Raw genomic sequence first — 14,320 nt, 5'->3', positions numbered from 1 at the left:
CCCATTCTCCAGGACTTCCCTGGATCAGTGTTCCGTCCTGTCCCCACCCCCGCCACACACACTCTCCACTCCAGTCCCTGCTTAAATACCAGCCCAGGTAAACCCAACTCCCTCTGGCTCCCCATTACCCGGTGCTCTTCTAGGCAGTGGTCCTGGCTTGCCAGGGCGTCTTCCCTGGGTGCATTAGACTTGGGGAGCCCAACCCCCCCCCCCACCCGCTGTTAGGAGCTCAAAATCCAGCTCAGTCGGGAGGTGCCCCATCTCACTGCCCACCCCTTTGAGTCACGGGGGCTCTGGGCCAGAGCTACCCCCACCCCCCGGGGAGGAAGCCGCAGGGCGCCCCGTGAGCGGCGCAGACCCACCTGCACTCCGCAGCCGCCCTGCAAGAGCAACCACTGCAGGCAGGCGAGGTGGCCGGTGGCGGCGGCGTCGTGGGCCGGCGTGGCGCCGTTGCGCGCGCGGGCCGCAGCGGGCAGGGCGGCCTCCTCCACCAGGAAGCGCAGGCAGTGCAGCTTGCCGGCGCGGGCAGCGTGGTGCACCGGCAGCGCGTCCAGCGGGTCGCGCAGCGAGGGCTTTAGCAGGCCGGCGGCGTGCAGGGACTTCAGCACGTCCAGCTCACCCTGCCGCGCCGCCTGCAGCGCCCGCTCCAGGGCCATGGTGCCGCCCGCGGCGCCGCCGCCCGCTCAGCGCGTTCCCCCAGGCGCCATGCACCTGTCCTCGGGCGGCGGGAGAGCCCGCGGCGCGGCCGTCGGGGCCCTGCGCTCCGGGAGGCGGAGCGGCTGCCTGCCCGGTCCCTGCCCCGCGCCGCCTCGCCCGCTCCGCTCCGCCTCCGCCGCGCTCTGGGGCTGGGGGGGGCGCCCTGGCGCAAGCCGGGCTTAAGCCTGGGGCCCGCCCCCCGCCCCGCCCCGCCCCGGCCCCGCCCCCGCCCCGCCCCCGCCGCCCCGCGGCCTGGGTGGCCGCGCGCAGCTCCGGCTACACAGCGGGAGGTGCGCCCAGGGACTCGGCTCCTGATTGAGCTCATATAGAGACCCCGGAGGGAGGCCAAACGGTTCGAATCTGAGAGCCTTCCAGGCACTGGCGAGCGGAGCCCTCGAATTAATTCATCGACTCAGTGTCCACTCCATGCTGTTCCAGGCGCAGGGGACACAAGCCAGCAGACAATTATCGCCCTTCCGGAGAGTGACCAGTGTCACCAGAGCTGGAATACGGGGTTAGGAAGGGAGTCGTAGGGGCCACGGGGGGTGGGCGGGGTGGTAAGGGAAAGGTCCTCTGAGGAGGTGTTGTAGGCTGGGCTGTGGGTGGTAAGCGGGCCAGGCTGCAAGGGCAAAGACCCTGGGGCAGGAACAGGCCAAACAAGTCCCTGAGGGGTTCTGGGTCTGTGCCAAAGTGGGCGCAACAGGAGCTGGGCCCTCAGCCTTCTGGGGCTCCTCCAGGCCCCAAGAACTGTCCTCCGAGAAAGAGGAGGAAAGGCAGGAATGCCTGGGCCACTCAGGTTTCTGGGTCCAGAGGCCAGGGGGCTCAGAGATTCCCAGTGCCTCTGTCTAGGGTGGGTGGAATCAACGCGGAGCTTCGGGGCTGACAGATAGAAGGGAAAGCAGGAATGCAAAGGGGGTGGGGGGCAGTGAGGAGATGCACCATACACCAGAGCAGTCACTGGGAGAGCAGGGCCAGGATCCTTCCCTGAGGGCTCACAAAGGTTCCAGGATGGCAGCAGGCCAGGAGGATCCACGGGCGCCAAAACAGCCTACCTTCAGAGCCGGAAGCCATTCGTGGGAGCTGGAGGGAGGCGTGGCCGCTGGACAGAAGGACCAACTCCCAGAAGGCAGGGGCAGCGAAGCTGTGAGAGCACATTCAGTACCACTGGTGAAGTTGAAACGGTCTGTCCTTCCTTTCCTATCTCTTCCCCTCCCCCACCTCCCCAGGGGAGCCCTGTGAGGTGTTGGCCCTGGGCTGTTTCACCCAGCACCAAGCTAGGCCCAGCTCAGGAAGGCCCTAAGCTGTAGAAATGCTAGAGTATGAACCCGTTTCCAGGGACCCTGGGAGTCTTAGTGCGGGCCTCGGGGGCCGCCACTTGGTGGCGCTGTGCACAATTACCTCCAAGGCTGCAAGGTGTCCGACTAAACGAATACACTAAACGGAGCTGCTGTGCCTGCATGGACTGGTGGGTTTCTGCCCACTTCCAAAGGGCCAGAACCGCCTTGCTCCCTCCATGGGACTTAGGACGACTGGGCCTAGGGACCCCTACCCAGTGATTTGTGGACAGGGGTAGGGAGGAATCTTATCCCTGCAGCCTCCATGCTTCAGCTGGCTCTTGATGCCCACTAAAGCTGTCCTTCTAGCACACCCAGTGACAGGTACACTGTAGGGCCTGTAAGTGGTAGGGGTGCTGTGAGAAAGAGCTAAAACCGCTTGTCGTTGGTGCCCTTCAGCTGTGCCTCCTCCGTGACTAAAAATTCTTGCAATTCATGGTCTTTATTCCCAACATGGCTCCCCTGGTTCTGGACACCCTCATGTATCAAATGAGGGCCAGATGGGGTGATGAGCTGCTGCTATGGCTGCAAGGCAGAGGAGATGCCCAAGCCTATCCCACTGTGGATACAGACATCTCCATAGAGGTCACCTGTGAGCAGCATGGAGAAAGTCCACCACGTCAGAACCTCTGCTCAGAAGCTGGGAGGCAGAGAGGGCCAAGCCAGTCATAGGAGGGTCCCTCCCTGGGTGCCTTAGGATTGTCTCTGGTCTCCAGCACCAGGCCCCAGAGAGGCCTCAGTGCTTGGTCACAGGTGAGGCAATGAACTACAGCTGGAAGTTCTCATCCCAGAAGATGCTGTTAAAAGCAGGGCCACCCTGGGAGCCACCGACATGACTTGCAGTTCTCACTGCTGTGATTCTAGGGGAGTTTGTGAGGAGAACCAGCCCAGAACTTCCTTGGTGGAGACGATGAAGCTGATCAAATGCTTGGATTTGCTGTGGGTCCAGGATGGGTTCGGAGGCTGCCTTCTTAACAGCAGGATCTGCTTTGGGTAGATGACAAGATGGAGGTATATTTACCTGTGATGAAGCTGTCCATTCCTCCTTAATTTCAGATGAGTCTTCACTTAATTTCCTTACTTCAGGGACACCTGAGTGGCTCAGTGGTTGAGTGTCTGCCTTTGGCTCAGGTCATGAACTTGGGGTCCTGGAATCGAGTCCTACATCGGATTCCCACAGGGAGCCTGCTTCTTCCTCTGCCTGTGTCTCTGCCTCTATGTGTCTCTCATAAATAAATAAATAAAATATTTTTTAAAATTTCCCTACTTCATTACTTGAATTGCATTTGTAGTGTGTCCACCCTGTCTGCTCCTCAGTTTCTGTGGTCCATACTTTGTTTAGCACAGAATACAAATGGCCACAGGGAAAGACAATAATTTCACCTTCACTTGCATATTTAATCTCCACAGGGACACTATGAGAGAGGTACAATCACTATCCCCATTTTGCAGCTGGGGAAACTAAAGCACCAGGAGATTTGTTTCTTTCTTTTAAAAAAAAATATTTTATTTATTCATGAGAGACACAGAGAGGCAGAGACATAGGCAGAGGGAGAAGCAGGCTCCCCATTGGGTGTCTGATGTGGGATTCGATCCCAGGACCCTAAGATCATGACCTGAGCCAAAGGCAGATGCTCAACTACTGAGCCACCAAGGCATCCCTGTTTCTATTTTTAATGTATCTTGCCTAAGGTGACACAAATGCTTAAAGCACCTCCACTGTCTCCTCCAGATGTCAATTTCCTCCTCACCAGGAGGCCTCCTTCTCTCATCCCCCTGCTGGGCTCAGGCCATTCACCTGCCCCATTCAGATCTCTCCCACCCAAGGGCAGGGACCAGGGTGGAGTGTGTCCCCACTGTACCCTTCCCTAAAGCCTGCACCCCCATGCTCTGCTCACTTGGTGGTCTTACCTGTTTCCCTGGTTATAAACAAACTGCTTCCTCTAGGTAACCAACAAAACCTACAGAATCTGGGGCACCTGGATGGCTCAGGTCGTGATCGCGGGGTCCTGGGATCAAGTCCAGCATCGGGCTCCCCAAAAGGAGCCTGCTTCTCCCTCTGCCTGTGTCTCTGTCTCTCTCTCTGTGTCTCTCATGAATAAATAAAATCTTTATTTTTTTAGAAATTTATTTATTTATTCATGAGAGACACACAGAGAGAGGCAGAGACATAGATAAAAGGAGAAGCAGGCTCCCCGCAGAGAGTCCGATATGGGACTCCATCCCAGATCCTGGATTCAAGCCCTGAGCCAAAGGCAGATGCTCAACCGCTGAGCCACCCAGGCGTTCCTAAATAAAATCTTTAAAAAAACCAAACAAACCCTACAGAATCCTTTGATTGAAGGGAAAGGTGGAGCCACCTGGTCAAAGTCCTTCACACAATGGGAAAAATGGAGAAGAAATTTAAAATTTGGAGTCAACAGTGGTCCACAGGCATGGAGAGGGATGTTCTAGGAGGAATCTTTGTCCCCAGATCATTCCCCCAGGAGCTAGCATGAGGGCTTCTCAGCAAAGATGCAGATGTTGGTATAGGGTGGTCTTGTGGGCACAGAGCTGAGTCAACTAGTGTGTGTGGTGAGGGGGGACATGTGAGGCATCAGTGATCCACCAAGGAATCTGTAAAGTCCTTTTTGTTCTTTTAAAAAACATTTTATTTATTTATTTATGAAAGACACACAGAGAAACACAGAGACATAGGCAGAGGGAGAAGCAGGCTCCCTGAGGGGAGCCCAATGCAGGGCTCAATCCCAGGATCCAGGGATCATGATCTGAGCTGAGGGCAGATGCTCAACCACTGAGTCACCCAGGTGCCCTGTAAAGTCCTTTTCTGAGCCTTTAAAGAACAATTCATGACCTTGGGGGAGGCTGGCCCATAGGTACTCTGGGCTCAATGATGCCAGGGGGGACAGGGGCTCAGGCATTCCCAGGCCTTACTGGGTCAAATGTGTTGAATGTTTTGTTCTCATAATTAAGACTGTTATGGGAGTTAATGGAGGTGAGGGTAACAGGTGCTTGGCACACAGTATGTGCTCCATAAATGGTGGCCAGTTGGTCCTTTGAGTGACACAGACGGGGATGGGTGGCCTGAGCTCCCGTCACCCCGACTGCTCCGGGCCCCTTCCTGATGGCCATACTGGTTTTATGAGGCCCTGCTGCGGGGCATGGGGTAAGGGGACTTGGAGCGAGCGGCGGGGTGTGGCTCGGAGTACGAATGAGTCGGGGGACCCACCCAGCACCCTGGACAGCGCCTGCGGTGAGGCCCCGCCCACCGCCCGCCCACTGCTGGGCCTGCAGTCAGCAGCGCCGACGCCCGGCAATCCGTTGCCCTGCCAGCCGGTTGGGGGAGGGCCCCCGGAGCAGATGGGCGGGGGACGCCCAGCCAGTTTGGTACAGCAACGGCCACGCGGCGCGGAGGCGGGCCCCGCGCACCGCTGGGGCCGAGGCTGGCAGCGGGGAGCCGGCACCCAGGACCGCCCAGCCCCGCTCGTCACGTGAACTCCAACTGTCCACAGCTGGATCCAGTTGAAATGAAAACGAGCCCAGGGCTCCAGGACTGCCTCATCTTCCCTGGGTCTCAGTTTACCCATCTAAAACCGAGCACGGGGGATCCCTGGGTGGTGCAGCGGTTTGGCGCCTGCCTTTGGCCCAGGGCGCGATCCTGGAAACCCGGGGTCGAGTCCCACGTCGGGGTCCCAGTGCATGGAGCCTGCTTCTCCCTCTTCTGTCTATGTCTCTGCCTCTCTCTCTCTCTCTGTATGACTATCATAAAAAAAAAAAAAAAAAAAAAAAAAAGAATTAAAACCGAGCACGGGAGAACCCGATAATTCCTAACTTGGTGAGCCGCTAGAAGGTTCTATGGAGGGCCCTGGTGGCTCAGCGGTTTAGCGCCGCCTTCAGGCCAGGGCGTGATCCTGGAGACCTAGGATCGAGTCCCACGTCGGGCTCCCTGCATGGAGCCTGCTTCTCCCTCTCCCTCTGCCTGTGTCTCTGTCTCTGTCTCTCTCTCTGCCTCTTGTGGGTAAATAAAATCTTAATATATATACATATATATATAGAAGAATATATATGGTTCTATGGAGTTACTAGAACCAGGATAGGCAGTTCGGCGACCAGCCAGTTCCCAGCGGCTAGGGGACACTTTACTCGGGCCTCGGCGTCCTCTCCCAGCTCAGCCTTTCAGTCGCGGAGCAACTCGTGGAGGCAGTCCTTCCCCGTGGTTAGAAACCTACGTGGGGGCTCCCTGAGGCTCGGGGGCTTCCCCGGCCTATGGCGGGGCTCAGGGGAGGCGCTGAGCTCGAAGGGCGGCGCTGGTCGAGGAGGAACTGCAGACTGAGCTCACCGCAGCCAAGGCTTCGATGGCGCCCACACACACCCCTGCAGGTGCTGGGGTGCGCCCTCGGCCCGCGATCCCGCCGCAGATGGGATGCGAAGGCCAAGAGCAGCACCCCGGGGGCCCGGCCGTCCCCCTCCCGCCCCTACCCAGCGAAGGAACAAAGGCTGGAGGTGGGACCCGCAGGCGGCCAGACTCCGTGGGGAGGGACGGGGCGGGGCCGGCAGGGCGACACCGCCTCCTTAAAGCCCGGCCGCTGGCGTGGTGCGCACCCCTCGGGCGCTGGCTCCCAGAGCGCGCCGGCCATCCCCTCGGGCGGGGGGTTGCGCTTCGCGTCCGCGTGGGCACAGGTCTCTCCAGAGCAGGGCCCGCAGCGGTGCCGCTTCCCCGCCGAGCATGGGGGTGCCTCGGAGAGCGGGGGACCCGGCGGAGCTGCGCAAGGTAGGAGCTGGGGACAGAGGGCTGAGCGGCCGGGGCGGGACCGGACTGTGACCCGCGTAACCTCGGCCTCCGCGCCTGTCCGCAGAGCCTGAAGCCACTGCTGGAGAAGCGCCGGCGCGCGCGCATCAACGCGAGCCTGAGGCAGCTCAAGGGGCTCATCCTGCCGCTGCTGGGCAGGGAGGTGGGTGCCGGGGCGCTCGGGGGCCTGGGTGGGACCTCCGGGGCGCAGATCGAGCAAGCCGGGTGGGCTGAGGGGCCCTTGCGCAAGGAGCCGGCGAGGGGGCTGTGCGCGGCGCCCGAGGCCGAGGCCGCGTGGGGCTGGCGCGAGGAGCCGCTCCACCCCGGCCACCGGAGCCCGACACCCAGGCAGGAGAGCGGTGCTCACGGCAGTCGGCTGGAGATCTGTCTCGTTTGTCCCCGTCTCTGCCCGTCTCCCTCGTGGCCGGGCGCAGAGCTCCCATTACTCGAAGCTGGAGAAGGCGGACATCCTGGAAATGACCGTGCGCTTCCTGCGGGAGCTGCCTGCGTCCTACCGCGCGGCCCGCACGCAGGGTGAGTGCCCCGCCCCGCCCCCCACCCCGCCCGACGCCTCGCGCCGCCCTGCGCTCACCCCTCTGTCGGTCCGCAGCGCCCTCGGACGGCTACGGAGAGGGCTACCGCGCCTGCCTGGCACGCCTGGCCCGCGTGCTGCCCGCCTGCCGCGTCCTGGAGCCCGCGGTGAGCGCTCGCCTGCTGGAGCACCTGCGAGGGAGGGCGAGCGGCCCCGCCCCAGACGCTGGGCGCGCTGGGGACCCCTGCGGCCGGCCCATGCCCTCCCCGCCGCCCCCACCTGCCCCCGCGCCGCCGGCGCCTCCCCGCGGCTCCGGCTTCTGGAGGCCCTGGTAGCCCCCAGCCGGTCCCCCGACCCGCTGACTGCAAGACACCCGGAGCGCTGGGAGCGCTGGGCGGACCAAGGAAACTCGTGGTGTCAGCTGCTGTTTCCACCCCGAGGGACCAGCTCAGCACCCACAACCAGGCTGGAACCTGGATGTTTGTGATCTGTGTGGCAGGCTGAAGGCTACGCGGGCTCAGCTCCAGGGAATGAGAGTGGCCCAGCCTCACCTCAATGTGGGTGTGTCTGGGATGGAGAAGGGGGCAGGTGGCTGCAAGGGGAGGAAGAAGCTCCCCTCCTCAGCTGCTGGAAGTGGCTCTAGAGCTGGGCCAGCTGTGTTTGGGCAGCCGGCACACCTGCCCCAGCACCGGCACCAACCCAAAGGCTGGCCCAGGAGCTCACCTGAGCCAGGTGCAGCCATCTGTGCTGACTGGTCACTGCTTCCCAGGCCTTCTAGTGCCTGCCCCCTTACTGGTTCAGCTTGGGAACCTCTGGACCGACAACAGCAATGACCCGAGGGGCTCTGCGGGCTGGGCAGCCATCACCTCCACTCCTGGGCTCTCCTATCCAGTGCTTTCATTTATAGGGACAGGGTGCAGCCAGGGCTCTCTGTTGCTGGGGATGGAGGCATTGTGAGATCGCCTCTGGGAGGACTTTATTTCCCCGAGCATTAAGTGACCACCTGTGTACCACACACCAGTCTAGGGGGGCTTGGGGGTGATGAAGGGGTGGGATCAGAAGGAGGGTGCCCTGTGGCCTCAAGAAATCTTGATGCTTTGGAGGGGTTGCACCCAACAGAGTCAGTGCCAATGTGATGTGAGCAGGGCCTATGTCCCGGAGCAGCAGAAATTCAATTTGCTTGCAGATAACAGCAAGTACAGGAATAGGAAACACCTTTCCTTATTTTCTCTTGCAGACTGCTCCCTGCTCCTTGTCAGGACAGATTCCTGCAAGCCACTTGTTCTTCAGACTGCTTTTCCCTGTGCCTAGAAGCAAGGGGAGTCTGAAGATACTCAGGGAGGGGCCTGTGGACCCCAGTCATAGGTGCCCAGGAGAAGGCCGGAGCACCTGAGGCCTGCTGGTCATGTTTCTGTTTCACAGGGATTCACTGAGCATTCGAGGGAGGTTGGGACTCCCAACCATCCCCAGTCCAACATCCTGAGCAAGGAACCAGGAGCAAGGGACAGCGGAGCTGACAGGATGGGGGTGTTCACTAGGGTACAACTATGTCACAAAAACCCATGGTGTCCTCGGCATTGATGTGGATGGTGAGATGTGGGCAGCTGTGGGCACTGTCAAAGGAATCAATGTTAAGACAGGAGGTGAGCTTCCCAGTGCTCTCTTGGGCCCAGCTGGTTGGATTGGAAGGTCCTGGAGGGCAGGGTTAGGGCTGAGTGTACCTCTGTATCCCCAGGGAACTCAGCATGTGGTGGCTGCTCAATAAATATCATGAGCTAATGAACAGGTGATGTGACTGGATCACAGCTGTACAGAATCCCTTGGCCTCAACTCCTACCCCTAATCCCTAATGTCACTTAGGATATCTGCTCTACCAAAGCCTGTGTACCCCGAGGACAAATGTGGGGGAGAGTGTGGAGAGCAGAGAGAGCATGCTTGCTTGCTTTCCCTGATCCTGAGAATGGAAGCCTACTCTCCTGATCTGCCAGGAGCATGTGGAGCAGGGGCAGGTAACCCAACCCAAGCTCACACCCACCACATAATGTCAAGTTCCCTCGTTGGGTCAAGGACTCTGCGTTGGGCACCCACTGAGCAGGCTTCTTTTCCCTGATAAATAAGAGCTTTCCATACAGATTTGACCTCTATAAGAACTGATCAACCTGAGGCCTCTTTCCTCCTTTGGGTCATTTTTGCCACTTCTTGCTTCTGAGTGCCATCTGGGTCCTCAACCCTGTGACTCTCAATGACTTGACTCCAAGCTATAATACAAGTGGTCAGGGAGGATCAGAGCTTAGGCCAGTGACTCACAGGATCAGGCATTCCAGGGAACATGAACCAGGTGCCTCCCCTCGCCTGGAGCCCTGACAGAGAGCTGAGGCATGCCCAGCTGGGTGAGGTTCCAGGCCCATGGTGAGAGGCTGGTTTCCCAGCAGGGATGGGCAAGAGCTGCCCAGAAAGTCTGAGCTGGGCCTCCTCTACGGAACACCTGCAGGCACCTCCTCAGGTGTTCCTGAAGGGAGTGCAGGGCAGTGTGGGCTTTTTCTATGGGGGAGGGAGGCTGCTTTACTCAGGGGCATTTTGTGATCTTCAACTTGGCCCATATCGTGCCTGCTGGCCAGCTTTTATGATGCCCTCTCTGCTATGATCCCATGCTTGAATCTAACTATGGTTATCATGCTTGGTTGGAGAAAAGGCTCCTGTGTCTCTCATAAACCAATGGGTGAAATGATCCAATGACCAGAGCACTGAGCTGTCTGGGAAACTCTACATGGCCTCCCCACCCCCGGCGTCAGTTTGTTTAGAGAGGTCAAATCTCCTTTCCATGAGTGAGGATAAAGAGCTGGTTGCCAAGGACGACTCCTTTAATAAACATTTACAAATTGCTATGCTCTGCCTCTGAAGCCCACACTCTGCCAACGAGTCTCTCCCTGGTTTCTCCGTAATAGGATGGGAAGGAACATAGCCTGTGGGGAATGTCTGGAAAAATCTGCAGCTCTGCAGAACCCTCCCCATCATGCCTTGGGATGACTATTCTGGAGACAGTGGTGGGACAGAGGGGGGCTTCCCCAACATGTGCAGCTATCTGCTACCTGAAACATAAACATGCGGTTGTGTTTACTTTTATTTTTTTATTTTTTTATTTTTATTTTTTTTAAGTATTAGATATATTTTTTTTAATTTTTATTTATTTATGATAGGCACACAGTGAGAGAGAGAGGCAGAGACACAGGCAGAGGGAGAAGCAGGCTCCATGCACCGGGAGCCCGATGTGGGATTCGATCCCGGGTCTCCAGGATCGCGCCCTGGGCCAAAGGCAGGTGCCAAACCGCTGCGCCACCCAGGGATCCCCTATTTTTTTATTTTTTTAAAGATTTTACTTATTTATTCATGATAGACATAGAGAGAGAGAGAGAGGCAGAGACACAGGCAGAGGGAGAAGCAGGCTCCATGCCGGGAGCCCGACGCGGGACGCGGGACTGGATCCCGGGACTCCAGGATCGCGCTCCTGGCCAAAGGCAGGCGCCAAACCGCTGAGCCACCCAGGGATCCCCTGTATTTACTTTTAAAAAACATACCAAGTTGCAATAGATGTCCCAGAAAAGAACCGACCCAGCCAATGGTGTTTTTCCCCTTGGTTTTACTTATCGCCTGGCCACTTACCAGCGTGGCTGTGTCTCTGGGGCACTGAGTACCTGCATGTGTGAGCACGCGCATGTGTGTCCCTGCCACAGCCAGTGACCGCCCTGCAGGGAGCTGCCTGGGCATGTGATGTGGAAGAGAAGCTACCACCCACTGAGGGTTCCCAATGAGCAACTAGTTTCACTCTGGGTTTTGAGAGGCCCTAGCAAAGCCCCAGGCACTTCAAGCAGGTATAATGAAACTTTGAATGGTTTCAGGAGCGTGAGAAAGGCAATAGTGGGTACACCCAAGTGTACACGTGGTGTCTTGTCATCTGAGGTCCATTGCTGAGCAGCAGGGAGCAGGGTCTGGGTGGCTGGCCACAGGAGTCTACTTTGTGAGGCAAGGATCCCTGGCTGGCCGGTAAAGGAAAGAGTTTCCAAGCTGAATATGTGCCACTGCCAGTTCTATTGCGGAGGTGGGGTCCAGAGCCACCTGCCATAGTGCTTGGGACATTACAAACCTGAGGGGGAATGGGACCAAGTTCTTTTTTTTAAGATCTTATTTATTTATTTATTTATTTGAGAGAGAGAGTGAGTGAGAGAGAGAGAGAGACCAAGGGGGGCGGAAGAGGGACAAACAGACTCTGCGCTGAGCAAGGAAACTGATACGGGGCTCTATCTCAGGACCCTGAGATCATGACCTTAGCTGAAATCAAGAGTCAGATGCTCAAGAAACTGAGCTACCCAGGTGCACCTGGGGCCAAGTTCTAAAAGAACAAAGAACCATTCTAGACCTCAGAAATCAGGGGCAGATCCACGTTTTGTAAGGCTACATTTCAATATAAAATTATGAATACAAACTATTTATGAAAATAAATATTCAGGGACACCTGGGTGGTTGGGCAGTTCCTTCGGCCCAGGGCATGATCACGGGATCTGGGATCGAGACCTGATTTGGGCTCCTGCAAAGAGCCTGCTTCTCCCTCTGCCTATGTCTTCTCTCTCTCTCTCTCTCTCTCTCTCTCTCTCTGTGTGTGTCTCATGAATAAATAACTCTTTAAAAAGAACGAAAATAAATATTCAGAGTGAGACAATTAAGTCACATCAAACTAGCTGTGCTTGCAGATTGATGACCATGCTTTTGGTTTTTCTTTAAGCAATTAATCGGACACACGTCTTGGTGACAACCCTGGCCTTTCCTCTGTTCCAGAACATTCTACCATGTTATGCCCCTGCTAGGAAGCAGATCTAAGCTTAAGCTTCATCAGCCTCCTGGTAAATCCAAATTGGACTCTCAATGCTCAAATTTAAGAGTCCAGAATGCTCAAATGACAGTAACAAGGTAAACACTTTCCATTTGCCACACCCATTCATTACAGGCTTTTATATTACAAGGTACGTATTTACACAAATATTTACTGCATTCGTGACACTTTTTTCCTTTTTTTTTTAAAGATTTTATTTATTCATTCATGAAAGACACACACACACACACACACACACACACACAGAGAGAGAGGCAGAAACATAGGCAGAGGGAGAAGCAGGCTCCACGCAGGGAGCCCAACAACGACGTGGGACTCATCCAGGGACTCCAGGATCAGGCTCTGGACTAAAGGTGGCGCTAAACCGCTGAGCCACCAGGCTGCCCACACTTTTTTCCTTTACCTCTTTCTGGGAAGCTTGTGAAAAGTAGATTTCCAGATCCCACCTCTAGGGATTCTGATTCCTTGTGTCTAAGTCAATAACCTCATGCCATACACCTGAGGCCAGGTTAGTCTGCTCTAGCAAAGACACCACCTCTGAAGTTGGTGGGAGCCAAGGGCTGGGAGTAGGGCAGAGGGAGTTAGTGTTTAGTGGAGACAGAGTTCCACTTTTGCAAGATAAAGTGTCCTGGGGATGGATGGTGGTGGTGGTTGGGTAACAGTGTGAATGTACTTACTGAATGTACTTATTTACAAATGGTTAAGATGGTAAATATTATATGTATTTTACCACCAAAAGAAGGAGGAGGGGGAGGGGGAGAGGAAGAGGGAAAATGAAAAGAGACCATATCTGCAACTGGGGCTACTTACTACTTGATTGAGTTTGCAATAGGTTGTTCTGGAGGATCCATCTGGTTTTCATAGGAAGTAGACTGATCAATTAAATTAAGCTATAATAAATAGGGCACCTAGTTAGCCCAGTCAGTAGAGCATGTGACTTGATCTTGGGGTTGTGAATTTGAGCCCCACATTGGGCATAGAGGTAACTTAAGCTAGGTTGCATCCTCCAGGTATTTTATTTTATTTTACTTTATTTTATTTTATTTTATTTATTTTATTTTTTTGTCTTTTAAGTGTATCATACATTTTCCCACTTTGGGGATCTAGACTGTTTTGATTTACTATCCTGATTGGAGGCAGAGTTTTACACTTTCTCCCTTTCCTTGACCATTTAAAAAATTGAAGTATAATTGACATACAGTATTATATTAGTTTCAGGTGCACAGTACACTGATTCAACAATTCTATACAACCATCAGTGCTCATCATGATAAGTGTCTTAAGCCCCTTAATCTATTTCACCCATGTCTCACCCACCTCCTCTCTGACAACCACCAGTTTGTTCTCTGTATTTAAGAGTCTGGTTTTTTTTGTCTCTTTTTTCTTTGTTTATTCATTTGTTTTGTTTCTTAGATTCCACATATGAATGAAATCATACAGGATTTGTCTTTCTGAATGACTGCTTTTGCACTTAGCATTATACCTTTAGGTCCATCCATGTTGTTACAAATGGCAAGATCTCATTCTTTTTAATGGCTGAGTAATATTCTGTTTATATATGGTGTGTGTATATATATATATATATATCGCAACTTCTTTATCCGTCTTTTTATTTATTTTTTTGTTTTTTTAAAAATTATTTATTCATGAGAGACATAGAGCAAGGGAGGTAGAAACATAGGCAGAGGGAGAAGCAGGCTCCATGCAGGGAGCCCGACGTGGGACTCGATGCCGGGACTCCAGGATCACACCCTGGGCTGAAGGCGGCGCTAAACCACTGAGCCACCCAGGGATCCCCTATCCTTCTTTTTTTAAAAGATTTTATTTGACAGAGAACAGGAGCATAAAAGCAGGGAGAGAGGCAGAGGGAGAAGCAGATGCCCTGCTGAGCAAGGAGCCCAACACAGGACCTGTGTCTTCTATATCCTTCTTTGTCATCTTTATCAATGGATACTTGGGTTACTCCTATATCTTAGCTATTGTAAATAATGCTGCAGTAAACATAGGAATATATGTGTCTTTTTATTTTTATTTATTTATTTATTTATTTATTTATTTATTTATTTATTTATTTTAAAAGATTT

The 14,320-nt window shown here is 55.0% G+C and overlaps 2 protein-coding genes and 2 long non-coding RNA genes across 8 annotated transcripts in view; 2 read left to right on the top strand and 2 right to left on the bottom strand.

The window, feature by feature from the left end:
* ESPN (espin) overlaps positions 1 to 825 on the bottom strand; it is a 30,818-nt gene extending 29,993 nt beyond the window's left edge. For 2 of the 5 annotated variants that reach the window (XM_049110543.1, XM_049110544.1), the window contains exon 1: positions 363 to 825. In XM_049110543.1, the coding sequence (XP_048966500.1) occupies positions 363 to 656 (294 nt within the window). In that variant the 5' untranslated portion in view covers positions 657 to 825. The remainder of the gene's footprint in view (positions 1 to 362) is intronic. The other 3 variants (XM_025427306.3, XM_035716043.2, XM_035716044.2) reach the window with 2 other exon arrangements.
* A 137-nt stretch (positions 826 to 962) lies between these two features.
* LOC125755144 (uncharacterized) lies at positions 963 to 3,292 on the top strand. The gene is made up of 2 exons (XR_007410886.1): positions 963 to 1,877; positions 2,895 to 3,292. It is a non-coding gene; the product is annotated as an uncharacterized LOC125755144 (long non-coding RNA).
* Positions 3,293 to 4,677: 1,385 nt separating this feature from the next.
* On the bottom strand, positions 4,678 to 8,209 carry LOC125755143 (uncharacterized). Its single transcript, XR_007410885.1, has 4 exons — positions 8,075 to 8,209; positions 7,412 to 7,542; positions 7,187 to 7,289; positions 4,678 to 5,789 (listed from the first exon to the last, which is right to left on the bottom strand). It is a non-coding gene; the product is annotated as an uncharacterized LOC125755143 (long non-coding RNA).
* On the top strand, positions 6,197 to 10,234 carry HES2 (hes family bHLH transcription factor 2). The gene is made up of 4 exons (XM_025427319.3): positions 6,197 to 6,801; positions 6,887 to 6,982; positions 7,254 to 7,353; positions 7,430 to 10,234. The coding sequence occupies exons 1-4, from the start codon at positions 6,757 to 6,759 to the stop codon at positions 7,684 to 7,686; spliced, it is 498 nt and encodes a 165-aa protein (XP_025283104.1). The 5' UTR covers positions 6,197 to 6,756; the 3' UTR covers positions 7,687 to 10,234.
* Positions 10,235 to 14,320: the final 4,086 nt, after the last annotated feature.

This window comes from Canis lupus, chromosome 5 (assembly GCF_003254725.2).
Source record: "Canis lupus dingo isolate Sandy chromosome 5, ASM325472v2, whole genome shotgun sequence".
Classification (NCBI taxonomy): Eukaryota; Metazoa; Chordata; class Mammalia; order Carnivora; family Canidae; genus Canis; species Canis lupus.
The sequence above is the reverse complement of the archived record's forward strand: the minus strand, read 5'-3'. Positions and strand labels throughout refer to the sequence as shown.

Coding starts and splice junctions, on each gene's coding strand:
- HES2 (XM_025427319.3), top strand. CDS start 6,757: ATGGGGGTGCCTCGGAGAGCGGGGGACCCGGCGGAGCTGCGCAAG. Junction 6,802..6,886: donor ACCCGGCGGAGCTGCGCAAG/GTAGGAGCTGGG, acceptor GCCTGTCCGCAG/AGCCTGAAGCCACTGCTGGA. Junction 6,983..7,253: donor TGCCGCTGCTGGGCAGGGAG/GTGGGTGCCGGG, acceptor GGCCGGGCGCAG/AGCTCCCATTACTCGAAGCT.